This window comes from Pongo abelii, chromosome 10 (genome assembly GCF_028885655.2).
Source record: "Pongo abelii isolate AG06213 chromosome 10, NHGRI_mPonAbe1-v2.0_pri, whole genome shotgun sequence".
Classification (NCBI taxonomy): Eukaryota; Metazoa; Chordata; class Mammalia; order Primates; family Hominidae; genus Pongo; species Pongo abelii.
In genome coordinates, this window is record NC_071995.2 from 112060209 (window position 1) to 112086754 (window position 26546).

Sequence of the window (26546 nt, forward strand, 5' to 3'; positions counted from 1 at the left end):
CTGAGACTCACACCCTGGACGGGCCCAGAGACTAGCTTGCTGGGGGCAGATTGGATTTGGGTGTGGTTACATGCACTCTGGGGTCAGACCCACTGAGTTTGAATCCAGCCCTGCCTTCTCCTGCTGGGACTTTGGGCAGATGATGTAACCTCTCTAAGCTTTGATTTCCTCATCCGTAAAATGACACTAATATTAGTATTACCTTTTAGGACTGTTCTGAGGTTTATACAAGATAGCATGCCTCACACAACTAGCACAGTGCCTGGCTTATACAGAATGAGCATTGGGTGGATGTCAGCCATTATAATTAGGGTCAGGGGTCAGAGCAGGCATATCTGTTTTATGGAGTGCCTAAAATGCTGATGGCAGGAGTTTGGACCTGGTTGAGTTGGGCATGGGAGCTGCTAAATGTGTTTGGGCCAGAAAGTACGTGATGACAGAGCATCTTCCTGCTGACATCTTGCCAGCTTGGGATGCTGTCTCTAGCCACCTTGATAAGCCCTGAGCTTAGAAACCCTGGGGTGGGGCAGCCCTGAATAGGGGTTACTTTTCCCTCTGGAGATTGAGAGGTGGATGGAGAGGAAACTGCCAGGCTATTCTGCAGTAGTAGGAGCCAGATTTGGCATTTTTCTCTCTGTGTCTGTCTCCCTGACCAGTCACTGAACTTCCCCAGGTCCCGGAAGCTCAGCTCAGTAGCTCAGTTCCTACTTCTTTTTTTTTTTTTTTTTTCTTGAGTCAGAGTCTTGCTCTGTTGCCTAGGCTGCAGTGCAGTGGCACAGTCTCGGCTCACTGCAACCTCCGCCTTCCGAGTTCAAGCAATTCTAGTGCCCCAGCCTCCCCAGTAGCTGGGATTACAGGTGTGCACCACCACACCCTGTTAATTTTTTTGTATTTTTAGTAGAGACGGGGTTTCACTGCATTGGCCAGGCTGGTCTCAAACTCCTGACCTCAAGTGATCTGCCCACCTCGGCCTCCCAAGGTGCTGGGATTACAGGCGTGAGCCACCATGCCTGGCCAGTCCCTACTTCTTAAAAGGCACTCAGGAAGCATCTGGACAATGCTGAACAGATGAGGACTTTCATAGGCTCACCTGGCCTGGGGTCTGGCCCAGGAGGGTGCTCTTTGATGAGAAACATCCCAGCGGTATTGGGCATGGAGGAAGCAGCTAGTGAAAGAAAAGCAGAGCTGATGGGAGGAAGATGTTTGACTGTGCCCAGCCCTGCCACATATCTCCCACTTTGCCCTCCCTAATCCCACCACACCCAGCTCTTAGGATCAGAAAGTACGTTGAAGTTCCAGGGCCACTCTCCTGAATAAAAAAAGTGTGGCTTCTGTTTCCGGCAGATAAGTTCCTGCTTTGTTCCAGTGCACTGACACAGTCCCCTGAACAACCCTTCTAGGGTTGATCAGGAAGTTCTTAGTCTGTTCAGACGGCAGCCTACCTCTCATTTTATCATCCTCCTTCACGATAAAGCCCTGATGTTCTGCCTTTCCCACTTAGTAGAGAAACCTATCCTCATAGCCACACTTCCGGTATTGAGGAATTGGCATCTTGGAATACAGCTTGGGTATTTGGATGACAAATTATTAAATATATTCTGATCTCTTTGCCCACATATTTTAGCTGTAGAAGCAAGCAGAGAGCATCATGTTACTGCAGCAGCAGTGCCACTTTTTTTTTTCCTTAAAAAACATGATTTAGGGGTTCGGGGAACCTCCTGGTTTTGGTGGCTTCCTGCTTCAGCAGCATTTGGAAGACTTGCAGATATCTAGACTTGCAGATATGTCCTGTGAGTGCCACGTGGGTGTGACCCCTGCTCCTTGGCCTGGCGGCAATCCGGTAGCTGTGTATTAGAGTGTCCTTTTTGCTACCTTAAATGACCAAGTCTTCCCCAGAGCCATTCTTGCTATCTCTTGCTATCCACCTGCCTCGGCCTCCCAAAGTGCTGAGATTACAGGCGTGAGCCACCACACCTGGCCCTTCCTGTTTATTTAGCTGAAGGCCTTGAGAGCGTTCCCTAACCCTTGAGGATAGTGGTTGTGTTTCCACAGCCTCTTATTCTCGAGGTATGCTGTTTACACCTCTTTCTCTGCTCTTCACTGCACAGAGACCCACTCGCTCCCCAGCACCGGGATATAATCGATTTGATGATTGAATCAGAGTTTGCTTTGTGCCATGATGGATTGTGAGAAAATGGCGTTTTGATGAATTAGGTAATTTAAAATACGGGTGGGAGCCAGGCGCAGTGGTTCACCCTGTAATCTTAGCACTTTGGGAGACCAAGGCAAGAGGATCGCTTGAGGCCAGGAATTCGAGACCAGCTTGGACAACATAGTGAGACCCCATCTCTAAAAAGAAGTTAAAAAAAATTAGCCAGGTGTGGTGGTGCACACCTGTAGTCTCAGCTCCTTGAGAGGCTGAGGCATGAGGATTGCTTGAGCCCAGGAGTCTGAGGCTGCAGTGAGCCATGATCACACTACTGCACTCCAGCCTGGGCAAAGAGTAAGACCCTGTCTCTAGAAATACATATATACATATATATTTCAAAGTAAAATATAGGTGGGAGGGCTAAGTTTGGCAAAGAATCCTTTCATAGTATGAATAATACCCATTCTGTTCATCCAGCATCAAGCAGGGTTTTGTGAATCCTGCTCCCCCCAGCTAGGGCTTACCTCGTTTGCCAGTTTCTTTCTTGTGTCTCCCTGATGCCTGTTTGAGATGACTGGGCAGCGCAGGCCGGGAAGGTGGAGGCCTAACCCAGTGTAATGCCTGGGTGTTACTGGCTGTTGTTTTAGATGCTGATGTTTTACACAGCTGTGCCTCTTCCTGGTAGAACAAGTTTTGCAAAGGCAGGGACCATGTCTCTTCCACACATACTCTGGGCACAATAATAGACATAATAGAAGTTGCATATCTGGGAGTGAGTCACCGGTTTCCAAAAACATCCAGGGTCCCAGGTGACTGTCACAGCTAAATCAGCCCCTGGAGCCACTGGGGGATGACAAGGAGACTCATTCACATGTGATCAGATCAGAAGTAGCCCAGCAGGGCATGGCGTTGCTGCCCCTAGGAACAGCCTACTTTTTGGATGTTTGGGTCTCTGCTTCCAGCTTCGAACTCCCCAGGAGCCCACACATGTCCTGTAATAGCCATATTAGCCCCGGGTGCTCAATCCCAACCTTCCTTCCATCTGAGCTTCCCCGTCGCCGCCCTACCATTTGTAGACTGCCTGTCTCTCTTTTTTATCTCTCTTTTTGTTAGATTGGGATTTTATTATTATTTTTTCCTAATTCTTTCAGCGCTTACTGAAAACCAGCTTGGGCAGAGCAACCTGTGCTTAGTGCTGGCTAATGGCTTGGAGCTGCTCCAAGCTGCCGGCTGCGCTGCCTTTCACTTGTGGGTGGTCGTCGACAAGCGTGATGTCTTCTGTCTGTGACTCTCGAGGGGCCTCTCTTCTTGCGGGCTCAGCTGTTCACACTCGGCTGGCCTGCCTGGTTGTTTGGAATTGCAGTTTTTACTCTAGCTACCTAGAGCCAGTCTGGTAGCTTCAACAGGGCGCAGATTTTATGAGTGCTAAAGTCCACTCAGCCTCCAGCCTAGTTGGCCCATTTGATTTTGTTGCATGTTGTTTTTTGCTATTTCCTCTTGGAGACCAGACACCATCCAGAGTATATGGGGACACAGAAGTCTAGAAATGGAGGTGGCTTGGAAGATTCTTAGGCTGTGATGAATGTGTGTCTGTTGAGGAGTGATGGTACCTGCTGGTGTCTACAACGGTTGAACATTTTCTGAGTGTTGCTCAGTCTGCAAAGGATGGGGTTGAATTTCTGGCATCGTCTCTTGATAGCTGAACATCCTTGAATGAGGAGCTAAGCTCGTTTTTTCTTAAGTTGCAGTTTCTTCATCCGTAAAATCAGTATATGATGTCTACAGTCAGAGTCTCAGCCCATGAGTAGGTAATTGAAGGACTTTCTTCATTGAGGATGTGAACCTTTCCTCCGTTCTCACATTCTTCCGGTTCCTCTTAAGGGATGTGAGTTGGTAGTCTGCATTTTCTTAAGTGTTGTAGCAGTTGAGGGACAGTAGTTAACTTCCTTGAGTACCATTCCTGTTGTGTTGCAGGGAGAATTAAAAATCAAGCAGCTCAATCTCCTGCTCATTCCTTTTTTTTTTTTCTTTTTTTTTGGAGATAGTGTCTCACTCTCACCCAGGCTGGAATGCAGAGGCACAATTTCGGCTCACTGCAACCTCGGCTTCCCAGGTTCAAGTGATTCTCCTGCCTCAGCTTCCCGAGTAGCTGGGATTACAGGCATCCACCATCATGCCTGGCTAATTTTTGTATTTTTGTAGAGATGGGGTTTCACCATGTTGGCCAGGCTGGTCTTGAACTTCTGACCTCAGGTGATCCGCCCACTTCAGCCTCCCAAAGTGCTGGGATAACAGGCATGAGCCACCACTCCTGGCCACTCCTGCTCATTCTTTAGGGTGGCTTCTTGATTTCCATTGTATTTTCCTTTATTCACAATGCTCCTTTTGGGCTGCCTTCCCCACCAACAGAAAGGGAAACTGAAGCAAAAGGAAGGGAAGGCTGAAAGCAGTGCCTGGCCATTGACTGCATAGGAATTCAGGGCCCTGGAGAAGTGGCAGGCCTAGGCCATCAAGCTGCCTGTGGGATGTAGCTGTCCCCCAGCTGTCACTTCCCCAAGGTGCCCGTGCTTGCTTCATGGCCGCCTCACCCCTTGTTGCTCTTCTTCTGAACAAAGCCGCCTGCAGCAGCAGCAGCAGATCCAGGTGCTGGGGCGTGGCCACTGTTCATGGAAGCCGGGTCCAGCCAGCCCCCAGGTGTTTCTGGTTAAGGACTAGAGAGGACCTTTGATCTGTGCTGAGTGGATGCCATCAGCTGACACATCAGTAGCCGTCATGCAGCTTGAGTCTCAAGCCAAACTTGTTCTTCCGAGCACTGGCTTTCTGCTGTCCTCTTGCAGGGGAACCAGAGCGCACCCGTGCACAGTGAAAAATGCCTTTAATCTCCATTTGCTCTTCTCCGGCTCCCTTCCCTGTCCCTGGGTGTTTCGCAATTAGCATTTCAGATGCTTCCAAGTGAATATGGAACAGATGTTCGCACAGGTGCTGTACTCTTCACTGGGTAAACAGTGGCGTTTGCATGCCTCTGCGCGTGTGTGTGTGTGTGTGTGTGTGTGTGTATGAGACAGCAGGAAGCATAGGGCCTTTACAAATGTTTTTTAAAGCATCTGAAACACTTTACACATGATGGGTACTCAATAAATACTTTGTGAGTGAGTGAGCAGTGGCAGGGAAAGCTCTTTGTTTCATAATAAACCCAGTGGCATGAGAGCAGGAAGTACAATTCCAAGTTGGGTCTTGAAATTCATGGACTAAAGAAGAAGTCATGTCCTGCCTCACCAAGAAATTACCCGTGGACATCTGGCAAACCATGGGGCATGCTGTAGGGACAAGACACAGTTCTCCATCTCAGGAAGGAGGATTAGACAATAAAAATGACCATGGCGGCCCCTGGCAATTTAATCTGCCTCATGAACACGAGCTGGCCATGGCTGCGCTGGGAAAAGGAACTTGCGGTTTTGCCCATGCAGAATGTTTGCAGATGGGTTAGGGAGTTAGCCAGGACTGACCTCCTTGGCTGTGTCTTTCCAAGTAGCACACTTGGTCAGGTTGCTCCACACTGTTAGTCCCCAGTGGCTGAAGTCCAGGCCCTCAGCATGGCTTTCCGCCTGGCCTACACCCCCAGCCTTGCGGAAACAGTGGAGGGAAAGGTGAAGGCTTGGCTGCCCATCGTTTCCTCCCTCTGTGACCTTGGGCAAGTCACTCAGCTTCTCTGGGCCTTAGTTTCCCCCTCTGTAAACTGGTGATAATAATCAAGTCTTGTTTGTAGGGCCTTTGTACACTTAGAAGAATTAATTAACGTAAAGCCCTTACGACCATGTCTGGTGTGTGGTAAGTACTGAGTGTGAGTCGTGGCTGTTACCTTTGCCCACTGCGTCATCCTGGTCACTGGTCTCTGGCACTTTAAGCTTCAGAATTGCAGAACCCTCTGCAGTTTCCCAGACGTGCCCTGCTGTTCAAGTCTCTGTGCTCTCTGAATGACCATCCTTGTTTCTGGAATGTGCCACTCACCCCATCCCCATCCACCCTGTGAATACCTCCTCATCCCTCATCCTTGAAATGCCAGCCCTGGCATCCCCCTGAGTTCCTCCCTGCCATTGGCCACCAGCCCCCATGGAGGGCCCTTGTCATCCCAGCCCGTTTTAGATCTCAGTGCACCAGAGTCATGATCCTTCATCACCTACTGATGGAGAGTTCCGTGAGGGCGAGGGCCATGGTTTCACCTTTTCTAATCCAACACCTAGCACAATGCCTGGTATACAGTAAGTGCTGAATAAATGTCTCCTCAAATTAAACCATATGTGTTTGCATATAGGTGGTCAGTCTTTTAAAACTACATCTGGCCGGGTGCGGTGCCTCACACCTGTAATCCCAGCATTTTGGGAGGCTGAGGTGGGATCACTTGATGTCAGGAGTTCAAGACCAGCCTGGCCAACATGGTGAAACCCCATCTCTACTAAAAATACAAAAATTAGCCGGGCCTGATGGCGGGCGCCTGTATTCCCAGCTATTCGGGAGACTGAGGCACAAGAATCACTTGAACCTGGGAGATGGAGGTTGCAGTGAGCCGAGATCGTGCCATTGCACTCTAGCCTGGACGACAGAGCGGGACGCTGTCTCAAAAAATATATATATATACTACATCCTCCCTTTTTCTCCCCCAAATTACCATGTGATTTATTAAGACTAGAGGCCAGGCACAGACTCATGCCTGTAATCCCACTCCATGGGAAAGCATGGCTCATCCCTATAATCCCAGCACTTTGGGAGGCCAAGGTGGGTGGATCACCTGAGGTCAGGATTTCGAGACCAGCCTGGCCAACATGATGAAACCCCGTCTCTACTAAAAACACAAAAAATTAGCTGGGTGTGGTGGTGGGCGCCTATAATCCCAGCTACTCAGGAGGCTGAGGCAGGAGAATCACTTGAATTTGAAAGGCGGTGGTTGCAGTGAGCCGAGATTGTGCCACTGCGCTCCAGCCTGAGCAACAAGAGTGAGACTCCATCTCAAAAAAAAAAATAATAATAATAAAAATAAAAAATAAAAAAAGATTAGAAAGATGTTCTCAAGGCAATGTTTGCAACCTTAGGATGTCTGCTGTGTGTTCCTCATGTGAACAGTTAGGAAGTGGGCATTTCAGACTGCAGTCACTGCCCCCGATGATTTTGATGTGCTCATTTCCCAGCCCCTCTCCCTGCCTACATTCTCCTCTGTCCCCTAACTCCCAAGAGCCTGTTTCTGATCTGCACCCCTCCTGCCTTTCCATGTCTTTCACACCCTGTTTATAGCACTGCTCTCCGCTTCCTTGCCACATCCCCTGCCAGTTCCAGGCTCCCTGGGCCTGGCCTCATGGATGACAGTGAATCCCTCTGGACTTGGCCACTTAGGTCCCTGTCAGGTGGCCGGAAACAGAGTTGGAGGAGACACAGGGCGTTATCCTGACCACTTTCACACCAGAGTCCCTCCCTCTAGAACAGGGCTTGACCTGTGGTACTGCCCCATTGAGCCTTTCTTTTTCCCTTTCCTCCTTTGGCTTAAGCCTTTGGCAGGACAGATTTTGGGCTGGAGGCCAGCAATTCAACTGGGAGGGCTCTGTGCCAGTTCTTGCCTTTCTGGAGGTCGGTACATTTGCCCAGGGCTCTGCTTGGGTTTGGAGCCTTTACTAACGTGTGTCGATAATGCGGGTCCACCTTCCACACCATCTTGTAACCAATTATCAGAAAGAGAAGACCTGAGCAGGGGGATGTGCATTTTGCTTTCTTTCGGCGTAGCATCTCATGCTAGATTTTTATCTGGGGGCCTTTGAAGAGCCAGCCGGCACAGAAGCATGGTGGCGACGCTGTGCCTGGAAAACTCATCAGTGTCACTCTAGTTTATTTTCCTCTCTTCTTTGAGCTCTTTCCCATGGTGTGGGGCTCTCAGTGACAACTGGCAAGCGGCGGGGTGGTTGCTCGTTGTCATTCTGGTAGGCGCTGGTTTCCGGAGGGCTCCGAGTGCTTTGTGGGTATTCGCATTTGTTTCTGAGATGCCCGGAGCACGGTTGGCACCGGTCCCAGTTTTTGGATGAAGAAACTGAGGCTCTGGGGATTAAGATCGTGAACTGTGGGGAGGGGAGGAGGCATAGCTGGAGTGAACTTGGGTGTCCAGGCTTCCGTTTCGTCTCGCAGAGGATGTGCGAGGGTGTGTGTATGTGTGCATTTGAGAATGTGTGAGGTTGTGTCTGTTTAAGAAAATGAGAATGAGGCTGGGCACAGTGGCTCGTGCCTGTAATCCCAACACTTTGGGAGGCTGAGCTGGGTGGATGACTTGAGCCCAGGAGTTCAAGACCAGACTGGGGAACATGGTGATGAAACCCTGTCTCTATAAAAAAAATACAAAAAATTAGCAGGACATGGCAATGCATGCCTGTAGTCCCAGCTACTTGGGAGGCTGAGGTGGGAGGATTGCTTGAACCCAGGAGATAAAGGCTGCAGTGAGCCATGATCGCACCGCTGCACTCCAGCCTGGGCAACAGAGTGAGACCGTGTCTCCAAAAAAAGAAAGAAAGAAAATAAAAAGGAGAGAGGTTAGAAAAGGGGTAGGCCCCTCAGTATCACCCTTCCTGAGAACAGTCATTCTCTGCTTTTTCTGATCAGAGCTTCCTCCCAGGAGGGGCCCTTTTATCCAAAGCAATCTCTGGCCCAGGCACCAAAGAAAGGCCCCAGTGGTTTACGCAGCCGTGCTGCCCCCTGCGCCTGCTGGGTGGGGGGTGGGTCGTGGAAGCCTTCCCCTCCTGCCCACTCTTTCCTGCTCCTCCCCAGTGCATCTTTATGGCTGGCATATGGAAACTGTTTCTATTTAGCCGGCACCACCAGGACGCTGCTGCATGCTGTGCTCCAGCAAACAGAAACCTTGGATTCCCCGCAGGGTCATTTCCGATGTGGCGTGCAAAGCAGCCAGCTGTTTCGCGGGAGCGTCTGGGCCCTGTGACATCAGCATGGGGGAGTGTGTGCAAACAAGTCATTCTGGTTTGTCCGCCTGTCCTCTGCACCGGGATATCTCTCCTGCTTTGAGTCAGACTTTGCGTTGTTGTTTTGTATTCTCATGCCTGTCAGTTCAGCTGTTTCTTTCCACTCCTTCCCCTCCTCTGAGTGGTTTTACGTTCTCTCCTCCGGGCTGATTGCCAGGATTCAGGGAGGGAAGTTAAGGGGCTGGTGCCACATAAATGTTTAGTAGCCAAAGTCTGTGGGCCTGAAAGGCTGTGCCTGTCCTCTTGGTCTGGTTTTCCCAAGAGAGCTGTCTGCCCAGGGCACCAGAAGGGCAGGACAAAATGTTTCCCTTCGTGGAACTTTCCCCAGAGGCCCAGAACAGAGATGCAGAATACAGTCTTCCTGGTTACCAAGAGTGTTCCTGGTCAGCCTTCTCTGGTCCTTTCTGAAACCTGCGTGTGGAGTTTGCTGGCTGCGGGAGCCAGCAAGACTGCAAATCCTGCCCGCCTGCCCACGCTTCAGCTCATCTCCCTCCCTCCCTCCCATGTCCGACCTGGTTGCCTCCCAGGAAAGGTAAACATGCAGAGGCAAGGGCTAGCTGCCAGCTTTCTGGAGGAGGCAGTGGAGGGCCAGCTCCCTGACAGCCCGGTGGTGAGGTTGTCCTGTCTTCTCAAGCTGGGCCCTTGTGGCGTGCCCCAGTCCCTGCCTTTCTCGCTGGCCTGGAGGAACCCATTCTGCTCTGGGCAAGAACAGTGCCAAGGTCAGAAGCCAAAGGTGTTGCTTCTTCCGTGGTCTGTAATGAGCACCAGTTGTAGAGGGCCGGCCCCGGCACACAGAGGAAGGGGCTGGACTGGGGTGATACGGGGTGAGCCTGCCCGGTCGCTTTATTGGCTAGGACGCTTCCTGTGCTTTCTGTGCCTAGTACTCCAAAGATGCGAGTGCCAATCGTTGACCTGGAGGTTCTGCCCAGGGTCTGTGGGCAGTAGGAGGTCAGAGCAAGGCACCAGGCCACTAGAGCAGGTGGGTGCAAACAACTGTTGGCATTTGAGGCTGCCCAGGTAGAGGTCCTGGAGTGAACCCAGTGGGCACGATGGGCTTCAGTGGGGCAGACTGTCCTCTAGCTTCACACACAGTGCTGTTGTCTCAGGGCAGCTGGGGGCCCCTGCACACCCTCTTACTTCCCACGCGGAGGGTATTCATTTCGAGAAAGCTGGGCCTGCCGGGATTGGTTCCCCAGCAGGCAGGGGCTCATTCTCCCAGATGCCACTCCGTCTGCACTCACAGGCTCACACCCTGACTCATCAGGACTTGGCTGTCAGCCCTGTCCCCTTTGATCTGCCCCTTCTGCCCCCTGCCTGCCTGCTTTCTGGGCCTGAAATGTCCTGCTCAGAAAGCTGCCGAGCCTTCGAGCATGCCTTCTGTGGGAACAACGTAGCCCTCGGGGTGGGAGCATTTCCATTGCCTCTCCTGCCACTTCTGTGACCTCTTAAGTGGAGAAGAGGTTTAGACAGCAGACAGGGCAGGGGATTAGCACTCCACAAGGTGGCCGAGCCCTACCTGGCCCCTGCCGTGCCCTGGTCTTGGCTGGCACAGCTGCACTGCTGTGTGAAGGCCACGTACAAAAGGAACAGAATGGAACTGTGGCTCCTTGCCTTCCATTTGCACCCTTTCTTTAATCCCTAAATATGTACCCCAGTCGCTCGTGCCTTGGTGTGAAGGAGGCCCTTTGCGATCACCTGTGGCTTTCTTGAAAAGTCCCTGAGTGGCCAGTGTCACCCCAGGCCTTCCATCCCTCTCTCCGTGTGGAGAAATGAGCGATCGTGCTTTGCCTTTTGGGACCACATGAGCACGCCAAGTCCTGTTTTCTCCGGTTGAGTGGTTAGAAGCACAGAACAAAGTCTACCCTGGGAGGGGGAGAATTCGCTGTTCTTTCACCTTAGCTCTTGAGTCTTATTCTCCCCTTTCCCTTTCAAGGTTCTACCCTGAATTACTCTTACACAAAACAGCCCCTCTTGCGCAGATCCTTAAAAGAAAGGTTTTTACAAATACAAACTTACCACGTCACACCCCTTCCTAACACCCTTTGGCGCTGCCCACTGCACCCCGGGTGGAGCCCGCCCTCTTGCCTGAGGCCTGCCAGGCCCCACGGATGGCTCCTTGCTCTCCACCCTCCAGGCCCTGGCCGTCCTTAAATGCCCCACGGGGGTGTGTTGAATCTTCAGGGCTAGCAAGACCTATTTCACTTCAGTTCAGACATGTTTGCTGACCACTTACACATTGTATCCAATGCTGTTCTGGGGCCTGGCAACACCACAGTGACCAAAACAAAAGTCCCTGCCCTCTTGGAGCTGACATTCCAGGCGGGGAAACAGGCCCACGAATAAACAGATACCCTGTCAGGTGGTGACAGCCCCAGGAGGAAGCCTCAGCTCTTTGAGGGGACGTAGTGATGTGGTCTCACCTTGTAGGGGAGGCCAAGGGTAGCCTCTGATAAAATGTTTATGGAAACTGGAAGGTGTGAGAAAGCCCCCAAAGATCGGGGAGGCAGAGGCCCCAAGGCAGAGTGTTCCAGGCACGTTTCAGAACAACAAGGAGGTTAGCATGGCGGAAGCGAGGGGCAGGCGGGACAAGGTGACTTGGAGAGGTTGTGGTTCAGGTTCCACGACACCCTCTGATCAAGGGAGGCTGGGGCACATTTGGGGCAGAGGAGTGATACCATTTGGCTTAGTGTTCTTAAGGATTATTGTTATATTAAACAAAAAAGTTTACCTAAAAACACACACACGCACACACATGATAGAGGATTTCTCTGACTGGTGTCAAGAATAGGCCACAGAGGGTAAACAGAGAGTAGGGAGACAGAGAAGGGATTGTGCTGGTCCAGGGGAGAGCTGGTTTGGGCCACAGTGTGGCAGGGGAGCTGGTGAGAGCGAGGTCTTATGGGCCAGGTGTAGCACCTATTTGTGGGCCTTTCAGCTGATTGTGGGAGGGGAGGAGCCTCCTTATTCCTGAGGCCCCTCCTGCCCCAGGATTCTCTGTTGGTGCAGCTGTTCCATTCAGCACCAGTATGGCCAGGAAAATGTGGTCTCAGTCACCCCAGGGCCTTCTCCTGCCCCCAGTCACTTGTGGCCTGTAAGAGTGCATCCCAAGAGCCCTGGCCAATGGAGGGACCTTCTGTGCGAGAACCGGCCACGTGTTCTCTTTGATTTGGGTCATAGATGCTAAGCCTGTCTTACAGCTGTGTGCTGTCCATCAGAAGAGACAGTGGCCAGTGTACCCCACGGCAGACAGTGCGTCAGGGGAGCCACCCCCTACATTTCTCTAGTGAGAGATGAGTGGCAGATGATTGTATGAAGGAAAGCTCTGGATGGGGAGCCAGGAAGCCTGGATGCTAGACCTGGCGCTGTAACCAGTTGGCCCTATACCAGTACGTTCCCTGCCCTCAGTTTCCCCATCTCTAAAAGCTGGGCAATGAATTAGGTGGTCTCTAGGATCTGCTGCTGACCTGACAGTCGTTGCTTCTAAGAAGGCAGCAGAAAGTGCCTACAATTCACGCAGGAGAGCTACGCAGCAGCGCTTCCCATACTCTGCAGCAGAGGACCTCTACTTCCATAAAACACAACAAAAACGAAGTACTAGGAAAAGGAAGTGCCGCACAGTGCCACCTGCGGTGATGGCCTCTACACGCTGGCTCTGGTTCCTGGATGGTTCTCATCCCTGACCATGGCACACCATTCATGGACTGTGCAGACCATGTGGAATAACACCGCCCACAGTTAGTGGTTCCAAGCACAGTCCTCATTTATTCTCCAGCTCCGTCACTTTCTAAATGTGGGAGACCCCGGGCAAGCTGACCAATCTCTGTGCTTCTGTCCCATCACCCCTCTTCTGAAATGGGGATACTGATGGTATCCACCTCCTAAGGTTGTTGCGAGGATGAAGTTATTTCACACATAAAGTGCTGAGAGTAGTGCCTGCCTCAAAGAATTTGCTCCGCAAGTGTTTGTGTGTGTTATTTTAGCTGAAGCTGAGCTGCTGAGATTGGGGCTAGATTTGGGGGCTGCAGTTAATCGGGAGGTGGGAGAGGGACGCATGTGCTAAAAAAAAGATGCCATTGCCCTCCCTAAGCAGCAAGGAAGTGTTTGTGGAAGGCTTTTGGTGCCAGCAGGATCTAGGCAGCTGGGCCCTGCTCAGATTGTGGCACTGCCAGCCCTCTGGGGCAGCTCCGTAGTTTGGAGCTGCTTCTGAAGCCATCTGCACCCACTTGCCTGCTCCCCTTGAAGTCACCACATACCTGTAAACATGTAGATGCCACAAGCTGCAGGGGCAGCTAGTTCAGCTGCTCACTGGCTGGTGAACCTCTTCTCTATTTAAATGTCCATGACCAATGGCTATGGAGCCTCTTTTTGAGGCCACGTGATGATGGGGTACTCACTGCCTCTGTAGACAGGTGCCGCTGGAGGGCAAGGGCTGCCTAGTTCCTACAGTCCCCACTAAGGGCCCAGCACCTAGGAGCTGACCTTGGGCAGGGACAACCCTGGGAATGTCTGCTAAACAAAGGAGTGGATGAACAGGCCAGTTGTTGGTCTTAGAATATTTTCATTAAGAATTATTTCCCGGCCAGGCGCGGTGGCTCACACCTGTAATCCCAGCACTTTGGGAGTCCAAGGCAGTTGGATCACTTGAGGTCAGGAGTTCGAGACCAGCCTGGCCAACATGGTGAAACTCCGTCTCTTCCAAAAAATACAAAAATTAGCCGGATGTGGTGGTGCACGCCTGTAGTCCCAGCTACTCAGGAGGCTGAAGCACAAGAATTGCTTGAACCTGAGAAGTAGAGATTGTCGTGAGATGAGATTGCACTGCTGTACTCCAGCCTGGGCGACAGAGCAAGACTCTGTCTCAAAAAAAAAAGAAAAAATACATAAAAATTAAAAAATAAAAATAATTCTTTCCAGCCAGGTGCAGTGGCTCACACCTGTAATCCTAGAACTCTGGGAGAGCGAGGCAGGTGGATTGCTTGAGCCTAGGAATTTGAGACCACCCTGATCAACATGGCAAGACCCCATCTCTACAAAAAAAAAAAAAAAAAAAATTAGCTGAGTGTGGTGGCACATGCCTATAGTCCCAGCGACTCTGGAGGTTTAGGTGGGAGGATGGCTTGAGCATAAGAGGTTGAGGCTGCAGTGAGCCATGATAGTGCCACTGCACTACAGCCTGGGCTCAGTAAAAAGAATTATTTCCAAATGGAGGCCAAGGCGAGAGGATCGCCTGAGTCCGGGAATTTGAGTCTAGCTTGGGCAACATAGTGAGACCCTGTCTCTAAAACTAAAGCCCTCTCTGCTGGTCCATCATTTCTAGTTGTTAGAAAGCCCTTTCAGATCTAGCAGAAACACCCTGTGAAGTCCGTTCCCGAGTCCTCGTTCCACCATTGGCAGCACTGCCACGTTTCTGCCCTCACCCACCAGCCACGTGTGGTCTGTGGCCACGGGGAGCACGTTTTGTCTCTGTGGTGCTCGCTGTCCCGTGCGGGGGTTCCAGCCAGCTCCCTGCATCCTTGGTGCTCCATGGTCACCTGTTGCCTTCGGCGGCCAGCCCGTGAGGCACAGGCCACAGTCCCCCTGCCTGTTAGGAGTTTAGTACAGGAATAGGGAAAAGGGAGAGGGATGTAGAAGCAGCCAGCTCTAAAGATCCTCTCCCGTTGTTCCAAGGAGTCAGTCTTTTTCTGCAGGCAAGCCACGGAAGGATTTTAAGTAGCGGAGTGACACCATCAGACTTCGGCCTTACCCGATTGATTCATCCTGCCTCAAGGGGTCCGGGTCAGGTGGTCAGGAAAGGCCTGGACAGTGAGAGCGAGTCCAGGTTGCTGCAGGCTTTTAGGTGAAAGACAAGAGGCCCCAAAGACCTGTTGAGTAGAGATGACAAGGAGGAGACCTTTCCAGACCTGGTGAGTTACAGGCCATAAGGAGTGAAAAAGAAGATGGGATTAAGATTTCTGGCTCTGAGGACTGTCCTCCCAGGGCAGCCAGAAGCTTGGTCCTTCCTGTCTCAGTGGTCCTTGTGGATTTCAGCTGAATGGAACTGTCCTTTGTGGCTTTGAAGGGTTATATATCGGGGAAGAGGGACTATCTCTCACCCAAACCAGGACACCTAAAGATAGCAAAGGTTACCTGCTCCCAGGAGAAACCTGTTGCTGGGAGTGTCAGTGAGGCTTGTTAGCAAGGAATGGCCTGCACCGTGGGACACGTCGGGCCACCTGGTCCCAGGGATGCTGCGGTATAAGTGGTAAGGGGTAGGGGAGCTGTTGAGGAGGACCAGACGTCCTCTCCCCACCAGAAATGGGCTGAGAGAGCTCCTGAACACAAGGAGGAAGCTCCTGTCAATTCGAGGAGACCCCTGTGTGAGAAGAAGGGCGGGAAAGCTCCAAAGGGGGTCTTCACGGCAGCCGCTCACATAAGACACTCGCGTCTAGTGTCAGGTGGGAGGGTGGCACTAATGGCTGCTGCCATCTGTGCCAGCTAGCAGCTGCCTGCCCCGCTCCATTATTGTTATTTATGTTACCTAGGACTCTTCTGTGTTGCCGGCGCCAGCCCCTGCTGGGGCGTATGGAGGTCATGGAGGACCGGGCATGGGCTCCCGAGGACGCAGCTCCATCCAGCTGCTTGCCTGTGGCTTTTTCTGCTCAGGAGTCATGTTTTGGCTCAGGCTTCCCTGATCCACGTGAGCAGATTGAGGAAGGTGGTTTGACCTTCTCCTGTCTCTGCCTAGGGCTTAGTTCTTTCAGAGATGAGCATTGGGGTCAGGGTAGGGAATGCTGCTCTGTTGCTATTGGGAAGAGAAGGGTCAGAATTACCAAGTTCAAACCACACCCAGATGTCCCACCTCCTACTTGCAACTCCACTGTAGTGATGGAAATGCTAGTGTATTTTTGGTCCTTTTGGCACTAACTACCCTGTCACCCTTTTGGAGTTTCTGATTATTGAGAGGCAAGTAGTCTACCGATTGGGAGCTAGGCAGCCTAGTTTGGGATCCCAGCCCCGCTTCTCACTAGCAGCATGACCCGGGGAGGTTACTTAGCCTCTGTGCACCTTAGTTTCCTCAAGTCTAAGGTGGGAATAGTAATATTACCTACTTCGGAGGGTTGTTGTAAGAACTAAGTGGGTTAATAGATACAATGTATTTAGATAGGTATCAGTTATCTGTTGATAATAATATTACCTACTTGGCAGGATTGTTGTAAGAACTAAGTAGGTTAATAGACACAATGTATTTAGATAGGTGTCAGTTATCTGTTGCCCTTGTAACAAATCACTGCCCCAACATAGTGCCTTAAGATAGCACCATTTATTTTGCTTGAGTTTGCAGTTTGAGCAGGGCTTCTTGGTGGAGTTGCCTTTTTGCTGTTGTATGTAACATCTGTTTGGACAGTTTAACTGGGGCTGGAGGATCTATTTTTGAGATGGCTCCTTGATGTGGCAGAGAAGTTGGTGCTACCCCTTGGCTGGGTACTCAGCTGGGCTGTGAACTGGGGCCTTGAGTCTTCTCTCTCCACCAGCTGCTTGGGCTTCCTTACAAAATGGTAGCTCGGTTCCACAAGTAAGTGCCCCAAAAGAATAAGGTGAAGGTATTTTTATAACCTCAGGAGTCATGAGGTTCCCTGTTCTCTGTTAGTCACAGCAGTCATAAAGTCTCACCTGATTTCAAGAGGAAGAGACACAGCTTCTACCTGTGTGTGAAGAAGTGGCAAGGTTCCAGAAGAGCATGGAAGGTGAAAGATAATGCCGTGGCCATTTATGGAAAATAAAATCTGCTGCAGGATAGGTTTTGGCATACAGTAAACCTCAATAAATGTTTGCTACCAGTAGTTTAAAATCATCATCTGCATTCCTCATCCCCGACTCCTCTTCCTTAGAGGGGGGTTAGTACAGTGCAGTGGTTAAGTGCATCTGCTCTGGAGGCAAGCTGCTAGGGGCCAAAGCCTGGCTCAGCCCTTACAGCTGTGTGATCTTGGACAGATTGTTTAATCTCTTGACAAATTTCTTGAAAGATACAAACCACCAAAGCTTTCTCAATAAGAATAGAAAACCTGAGTGGCCCTATATGTACTGAAGAAGGTTAATATGTAATAAAAACTTTCCTAGAAAGAAAACTTCAGGCCCAGATAGCTTTCCTGGTGAACGCTATACATTAGGGAAGAAATAATACCAATTTGACACAAATTCTTCCAGAAAATTGAAAAGGAGGAAATATTTTCCAGCCCATTTTACGAGGCCAGCATTACCTTGATACCCAAACCAGCAAAGACCTCACAAGGAAAGAAACCTCAGACCAACATTCTACATGGACGTAGATGCAAAAAATTTAAACAATTTTGCAAATGCAATAACATATAAAAAGGACAATACATCATGACTAGGGGGACTTAGGAATGCAGGGTTGGTTTAATGTTCAAAAATCAATCATTGTAATTCACTATATTAACTAAAGGAAAAAGAAAAACCATATACAGGTTGAATATCCCTTATCCAAAATGCTTGGGGCCAGAAGTATTTCCGATTTTTAATTTTTTTCAGATTTTGGAATATTTGCATTATACTTACTGGTTGAGTATTTCTAACCTGAAAATCCAGAATGCTCCAGTGAACATTTTCTTTGAGTGTCATGTTGGTGCTCAAAAAGTTTGGAATTTTGGAGCATTTGGATTTCAGATTTTCGGATTAGGGATACTCAAGCTGAAATCATCTTGAAGTAGACACAGAAAGTGTTTGACAAAATCCAACACCCATTCATGGTAAGATCTCACAACAAACTAGGCATAGAAAGGAATTTCCTCAGCCTGATAAAGGATATCTATGAGAAACTTCTAGCTTACATAATACTAAGTGGTGAAAAACTGAATGCTTTTCCCCTAAGATCAGGAATGAGACAAAGATATCCCTTCTCATCATTTTTATTCAGTATTGTAAGGGAGGTTCTAAACAGTGCCATAAGGCAAGAAAAACGAAAGGCATGTGGATTAGAAAGGAAGAAGTAAAACTGTCCTTATTCTCAGACAACATGATCTTCTGTATAGAAATGCCCATGACATTTACAAAAGAGGCCACTAGACCTTTTAAGTGAGTTTATCAAGGTTGCAGGCTAGAAGGCCAATATATAAAAATCAGTTGTATTTCTGTATCCTAACAACAAACAACTGGAAATTGAGATTAAAAGGCAACTTCATTTGCAACAGCATCGGAAATATAAAAGACTTAGTGATAAATCTAACAAAAGATGTGTCAGGTCTGTATACTGAAAGCTATAAAATATTACTAAGAGAAATTTAAAAAGATCAAAATAAACTGAGAGATATACCATATTCATGGGTTTTTAAGATGTCTCCCCGATAGATCTGACAATTTCAATCAAATACCAGCAGGCTTTTTTTTTTTTTAAGTAGAAATTGACTAATTACTATTGTTAATTAATTAATTTTTTTTTTTTGAGACAGAGTCTCAGTCTGTAAGCCAAGCTGGAGTGCAGTGGCGCAATCTCAGCTCACTGCAACCTCCACCTCCTGGGCTCAAGTGAGTCTCATGCCTCAGCCTCCTGAGTAGCTGGGACTACAGGCGCATGCCACCATGCCTGGCTAATTTTTTGTGTTTTAGTAGAGATGGGTGGGGTTTCACTATGTTGCCCAGGGTGGTCTCGAACTCCTAAGCTCAGGTGATCCACCTGCCTTGGCCTCCCTAAGTGCTAGGATTACAGGCATGAGCCACTGCGCCTGGCCTGTTATTATTATTATTGAGACAGGATCTTGCTCTGTCACCCAGGCTGGAGTGCGGTAGCTATGATCATAGCTCACTCTAGCCTTGACCTCTCAAGCTCAAGCCATCCTCCCACCTCAGCCTCCTGAGTAGCTGGGACTACAGGTGCAAGCCACCATGCTCAGCTAATTTTTATACTTTTTGTTATGAGGTCGTAGTATGTTACCCAGACTGGTCTTCAACTCCTGACCTCAAGCGATCCATCCACCTCAGCCTCCCAAAGTGCTGGGATTATGGGCACATGCCATCGTGCCTGCCTAATTTTTGTACTGTAAACAAAATTTTTTTTTGTACAGATAGGATCTCACTGTATTCCCCAGGCTGGGTTTCTATTGATTGATTGATTGATTGATTGGACTCTTGGATTAGGGACAAAGAAATTGACTAATTCTAAAGTTTATATGGAAGTTCAAATTTTTTTTTTTTTTTTAATAGAGATAGGGTCGCACTATATTCCCCAGGCTGGGTATGTATGTATGTATATATTTATTTATTTGGACTCCTGGATTAGGGACAAAGAAATTGACTAATTCTAAAGTTTATCTGGAAGTTCAAAAGAACGGGCTAGCCAAAACAACTTTGAAAAAAAGATGAGCAAAGTTGGAGGATTAACACTACCTGATTTTAAGACTTATAAAGCCTCAGTAACCAAGACGTCGAGGTATTGATGTGAAATCTTTGTTTTTATTTTTCTTTTTTAAAGACAGTGTCTTTCTGTGTTGTCCAGGCTGGCTTGAACTACTGGGCTAAGGTGATCCTCTCGCCTCAGCCTCCTAGGCAACTGGGACTATAGGCTTACACCACTGTGCCTTGATGTGGAATCTTTTTTATTTTAATTTTTTTGTAGAGACAGGGTCTCACTGCGTTGCCCAGGCTAGTCTTGAACTCTTGGGCTCAAGTGATCCTCCCCACCTTAGCCTGATGTGAAATCTTTATGACCAGGGGTTAGGCAAAGATTTCTTAGATATGATATGAAAAGTATTAATCCATAAAAAGAACAAAGGGATAAGTTGGCCTTCATCAGAATTTATAAAACTTCTGTTTTAGTGACCTTTGAAAGGCACTGTTAGAAAAGAATGAGAAGACAAACCACAAATGGGAAAATATTTGCAAATCATCATGTATCTGATAGACTTGTATCCAGAGTGTATAAAAGAGCTCTCAATTTAATAATAAAAAAAGAAAAAGGTGAAAGATCTGGCACTTCAAAGAAGATAGACAAATAGTAAATAAACATATGGAAAGATGTGCAACATTATTGTTAGGAAAATGCAAATTTCAAGCATGAACATGAAAAACAATGATATACCACTACCCATCTTTTGAAATGCTTAAAGTTGGCCAGGCGCAGCAGCCCATGCCTGTAATCCCAACACTTTGGGAGGCCGAGGCGGGCAGATCACCTGAGGTTCGGAGTTCAAGGCCAGCCTGGCCAACATGGTGAAACCTCATCTCTACTAAAAATATTTAAAAATTAGCCAGGCATGGTGGTGCGTGCCTGTAATCCCAGCTACTCGGGAGGCTGAGGCAGGAGGATCACTTGAACCCAGGAAGTGGAGGTTTCAGTGAGCTGAGATGGCACCACTGCACTCCAGCCTGGGCGACAGAGTGAGACCGTCTCAAAAAAAAAAAAAAAATGCTTAAAAAGAGTGAGCATATCAACAATTGGTGGAGATGTGGAGGAACTGGAACTCTCATATACTGCTAGTGAGAATGTAAAATGATACAATCATTTTGGAAAACAGTTTGGCAGTTTTGTAAAAAGTTAAACATGTGATCTAGCTATTTCACCTCTAGCTTTACCAAAAGGAACAAAAAGTGTACGTCCACACAAAGCCCTGAATGAATGTTCATAGCAACTTTGAAATAACCCAAAACTAGAAACAATCTTAACTGTTCATCAACAGGTGAATGGATAAACTGTGGTATATTTATTACTCAGCAAAGAAACAGAATGAACTGTTGGTACACAGTGCAACGTGGATGAGTTTTTAAATAATTATTCTGAGTGAAAGAATCCAAGAAAAAAAAAGAATATATACTGTATTATTCCATTTATATAATACATCATGTAAATATATATATTATATGTAATAATAGATGCAGATTCATCTAATAACAGAATACAGCTCAGTGGTTGCCTGGGCATGGATGGGCAAGGAGGCACGGGAGGGTGATGGATATGTTATCTTGATTGTTGTGATGATTTTACAGATACGCACATAGGTCAAAATGTATCAAACTGTATTCTTAAAATATATACTGTTTATTGTGGCACAACTTAGCGAACCTGTTTCTAAAAATGGGTAGGGTTGGCCAGGCACGATGGCTCACGTCTATAATCTCAGAACTTTGGGAGGCCCAGGTGGGTGGATCACTTGAGGTCAGGAGTTCAAGACCAACCTGGCCAACATGCCGAAACCCTGTCTCTACTAAAAATACAGAAATTAGCTGGGCATGGTGTTAGGCACCTGTAATTCCAGCTGCTCGGGAGGCTGAGGCAGGAGAATCACTTGAACCTGGGAAGCAGAGGTTACAGTGAGCCGAGATCACGCCATCGCATTCCAGCCTGGGTGACAGAGTGAGACTCCATCTCAAAAAAAGGAAGAAAGAAAAAACAAGGGTGGAGTGGCTGGGCACAGTGGCCCACACCTGTAATCTCAACACTTTGGGAGGCCAAGGCAGAAGAATTGCTTGATTCCAGGAGTCCCAGACCAGCCTGGGCAACAAAGGGAGACTCCATCTCTATAAAAATACAAAAATTAGACAGGCGTGATGGTGCATGCCTGTAGTCCCAGCTGCTCAGGAGGCTGAAGCAGGACAATCTCTTGAACTCAAGAGTTTAAGACTGCAGTGAGCCGTGCTTGTGCCACTGTACTCCATTGTGGGTGACAGAGTGAGATCTTGTGTCTTAAAAAAAGCAGGGAGCTGGGGAAATAAGTTGCATGTGGCTGGACCTCATTGCTCATGACTGGCAATTCAAGATCAGAAGGACCTTTTGCAACCCAGCAGGCCTTTGAGCCCTGTCAGTTTCCCGTCCCTTGCATGGTTGTAAGCCTTACACATTTGCTTTCTGCCAGCTGTGCAAATCCCAGTATCAAAACATTAGATTTTTTTTTTTTTTTTTTTTTGAGACGGAGTCTTGCTGTGTCCCCCAGGCTAGAGTAGTGATGCGATTTTGGCTCAGTGCAACCTCCGCCTCCCAGGTTCAAGCGATTCTCATGCCTCAGCCTCCTGAGTAGCTGGGATTACAGGCACCTTCCGCCACACCTGGCTACTTTTTGTATTTTTAGTAGAGTTGAGGTTTCGTCATGTTGGCCATGCTGGTCTTGAACTCCTGATCTCAGGTGATCCGTCCACCTTGGCCTCCCAAAGTGCTGGGATTACAGGCGTGAGCCACTGTGCTCAGCCCAAAACATTAGATTCTTTATCTTCCTTCAGGTGGATCATTTACAATGCGGATTTACAGATTTCTGTCAGATTCACTTCTTCCCAATGAATGCATCATTTCTTGGTGCCGTTGTTTACTGTGTGTAAACTACTGAGTTTCAGGATTATTGTGACAAACCCAACTCAGACTCAGTGGGATCTGTTTATCAGCTTGGATTTTGGAAACTAAGGGGTAGATTTCAGGCACAGCTGGATTCCAGAGGTGCAGCTGGTGTTAGTGTTATCTATTGGTTATTGTTTTGTTGTCTGCTGACTTCCTTCTCAGGCAAGTTTTCCCTACACGGTGGCAGAGGCAGCCGCCAGCAACAACAGGGAAAGAGCCCCTCCTTCCTAATTGGCCCAGGAACAGTTTCAAGTTCAGCTGTCACTGGCCGAACTTGGGTCAGCAACTATGCCTGAACCGATCCCTGGGCCCAAGGGAGACGAGGGGCTTATTGCCAGGCCCAGGTCACCTGCCTGGGAGCCAGGGGTGGAGTTGGCCAGAGCCAAACAATGTGGACAGAGAGCAAGGAGGGGATGTTCTGCAGAGACAGATGGCCCAGTGTGCTGGGAGAGGAGGGCGTGGCTGTCAGCAGGGAAGAGCAACAGATGGCCCTGCACCAGGGGACAAATCCAGTTGTTTTTAATTTTTAACCAAGTAGAACATTAATATGCTTCCAAAAGTCAAAGGATTCAAAAAGGGTCCATCTACCCTGTTCCTTATAGCCCTTGTAGGGCGACTGATTTCATTGACTTCTCATTTTTCCTTCCTGTGTTTCTTTTGGTAAAGATAAGTCGATGTATTTATGTTTTCTTGTTTCCTCCCTTTTGTACACATTAGAGAGCATACTATTTGTACTCTTTTGTACTTGCTTTTTTTCACTTATCAAGAGAAAGGAAAACATTTGTAACCAGCTGTGCTAATTCTTGCCATTATCAGTACACAGCATGGAGGTTGATTTGAAGATGACGGGATGTCCATGTGAGCATATGAAGGGACTGCCAGGCTTTTCTTCTGCTGATCGGTGTCTTTATACTCTTAAGCCTGGATGCCAAGTGAATCTCTCTCCTCTTCTAATGCAGATGGCGGCAGCTATGCCATCCATGACTCTCAGGCCCCCAGTCTCAGCTCTGGGGGTGAGAGTTCCCCCTCCAGCCCCGCACACAACTGGGAGATGAATTACCAAGAGGCAGCAATCTACCTCCAGGTGAGTATCTGCAGTCAGGCCCTGGCAGTTGTCTGCACCTGTTGGTGGGGTGGGGCAGCGAAGACTCTGTTAGGTGCCCAGAAATTCAGTTCCAGCATCGGTTCATGCTGCTGCTGCTCGTGTGTGAGCTTCAGGTTCATAAGATGGGCTGACCTGACTGTGCTCATAGGGGAAAACTGCTGTGCACCAGCTTGTCTTCAGACCTCTGTTTGGGGCTGTGCCAACCCCCACAATTCCCGGAGTCTGTCCACTCGGCCTTCCCTGCCACCCTCCCTCTTCTCACGGCACACTGAGAGGCCACGTTCTCAGGAGGGAATTCTTTACATACTGAATACTATAGCTTTATTCCTGTTTAACTTGTTGGCTGCTTTCCTGTTTGCTATTTTAGGAATTTTTTTTTTTTTTTGAAAAAAACATTTTTGTCTAGGCGTGGTTGCTCATGCCTGTAATCCCAGCACTTAGGGAAGCCAAGGCGGGCAGATCACTTGAGATGAGGAGTTTGAGACCAGCCTGGCCAACATAGTGAAACCCTGTCTCTACTAAAAATACAAAAAATTAGCTGGGCGTGGTGGTGGGCACCTGTAATCCCAGCTACTTGGGAGGCTGAGACAGGAGAATCACATGAGGTGGAGGTTACAGTGAGCCGAGATCGCACCACTGCACTCCAGCCTGGGCAACAATGCAAGACTCTGTCTCCAAAAAAAAAAAAAAAAAAAATTTGTATTTTTGTGTGAAAGTAATACATGCTTATTACAATAAATTTAGATACAAAGAGGAATGAAGAAACATCCACCTAAGGCAGTCACTGTCAACATTATTTCCTTCCAGGTTTAAAAAAAATGTATTATAAGAATAATATATCTGTTTTCCAAAAAAGTCATATGGTATGTGCAATTTTATAGTCTGCTTTTTTTTTCATAGCATAAGCTTTTTTTTTTTTTTTTTTTCTTTTTTTGGAGACAGTCTCACTCCATCACCCAGGCTGGAGTTGAATTGCAGTGGCTTGATCTCGGCTCAGTGCAACCTCTGCCTCCCGGGTTCAAACGATTCTCCTGCCTCAGCCTCCGGAGTAGCTGGGACCGCAGGCACGTGCCACCATGCCCGGCTAATTTTTGTATTTTTAGTAGAGATGGGGTTTCGCCATGTTGGCCAGGCTGGTCTCAAACTCTTGACCTCAGGTGATCCGCCCACCTCAGCCTCCCAAAGTGCTGGGGTTACAGGCATGAGCCACCACACCTGGCTATTTAAATAGCTTTAAATTATATCAGGTAAATTATTCTAATTTACTTAACCTGATAATCTTGAATATTTTCCCTTATTGTAAATTACAGTCCAAGGACAATCTATATGTAGCATCCCCACCCCCTTACATCTAGAATTATTTTACTAGGAAAGTAAAAGAAATGGAAATTCTAAGAAATGGAATTACCGGGTAGAAGGAATCAACAATTTTTAGGGCCTTGATGTTCAGCATGGAATCCTCTGCACAGGAAGTATTTCCTCTTTACTGACGGCCCCACTGGCGGTGACATTTTAACCTTAATCTTGCCAATCTTGTCACTGTAAGATTTCAGTTTCTGGTTTGCATTGAGTAAGAGTTTGGATGAGGAAATAGACTTTTTCTTAAATGCATTCGAATCATAATTTTCCCTAATCTTTCTTATGTGAAGCAGCTCTCCACTGCAAGTATTTGTTTTGTCATTTAAAAAGGATTTAGTGAAATTCAAGCCTGGGCAACATGGCAGAAGCCATCTCTGGAAAAAATACAAAAATTAGCCAGGCATGGCATGCATACCCTCTAGTCCCAGCCGCTTGTGAGACTGAGGTGAAGGGATCGCCTGAGTCCGGGAAGTTGAGGCTCCAGTGAGCCGTGTTTGTGTCACTGCACTTCAGCCTGGGTGACAAAATGAGACCCTGTCTGAAAAAAAAAACAAACAAATTTAATGAAATTTAGACATTTGTTTGATGGTTGTTCAATCATCTGTTTCTCATATGTTCATGCAGCATCATATACACCTAAATGATCATGTTTTGTTTCAAATTAAGGCAACAGAATGTTTTAGGGAAATTGTCCCAAGCTCAGGCATACTTGTTAATGATCTAGCAGGGACATCTTACGCACATCGCCTTCTCCGAGGCCGGATAAGAGCGTGGGATAGGTCAGAACACAGACTCAGAATGGTTGAAGCCCTAAGGATCCTGATCATTCCCTCCTTTCCTAAGCAGGTGAGGACATTGGTAATGAACATAGGAACTTTAAGGGGGCACCTGCTAATCTTTGTAACAAGCCTCTGAGGCTGTAGTGATCATCTCCCACTTTACAGATGTGGCGACTGAGACTCAGAGGGGCCAAATGATGCCCAAGGCCACCCAGCTAGGGAGTTGCAGAGCTCCACATTTAAACTGTTTAGCCTCCAGATGATGTTTTTTAATCTGCGTGCTGTTGCATCACTTATGAACTGACCTTGTGCATCTCCTTGAAAATGGGCCATGTATTTGTGGGAGAAAGCAGTTACGGAACAGCTGGTGTTGTATGATCATTTTAAATTGATGTCATACAGCAGCATGTGCATGTGGGTATGTATGTGTACAGATATCCACACATATCTCGAAAGTTGTTTAAATATTAAAGGTGATTATCTCTGGCTGATGGAATTTTTACTACCTTACAAATTTATATTGTTTAAATTATTTTACCAAAAATGCATTATTTTAAAAAAATTAAAGAAAAACTTGGATTTCACAGTCATTCATGGCTCTTCTAGAGGATGAGATGGCCTGTTTTTCTTGAGACAGACTCTCACTCCGTTGCCCAGGCTGGAGTATAGTGGTGCGATCTCGGCTCGCTGCAACCTCCTCCCAGGTTCAGGCGATTCTCCTGCCTCAGCCACCCAGGTAGCTGGAATTACAGGCACCAGCCGCCACACCTGGCTAATTTTTGTATTTTTAGTAGAGATGGGGTTTCACCATGTTGGTCAGGTTGGTCTCAAA

At 48.0% G+C, this 26546-nt stretch overlaps 1 protein-coding gene across 4 annotated transcripts in view; it reads left to right on the top strand.

The window, feature by feature from the left end:
• Positions 1-26546, top strand: part of TPCN1 (two pore segment channel 1) — a 77037-nt gene that overhangs the window by 15198 nt on the left and 35293 nt on the right. For all 4 annotated transcript variants that reach the window (XM_054527633.2, XM_063712256.1, XM_024256416.3 and 1 more), the window contains one exon: positions 23431-23555. In XM_054527633.2, the coding sequence (XP_054383608.1) occupies positions 23431-23555 (125 nt within the window). The remainder of the gene's footprint in view (positions 1-23430; positions 23556-26546) is intronic.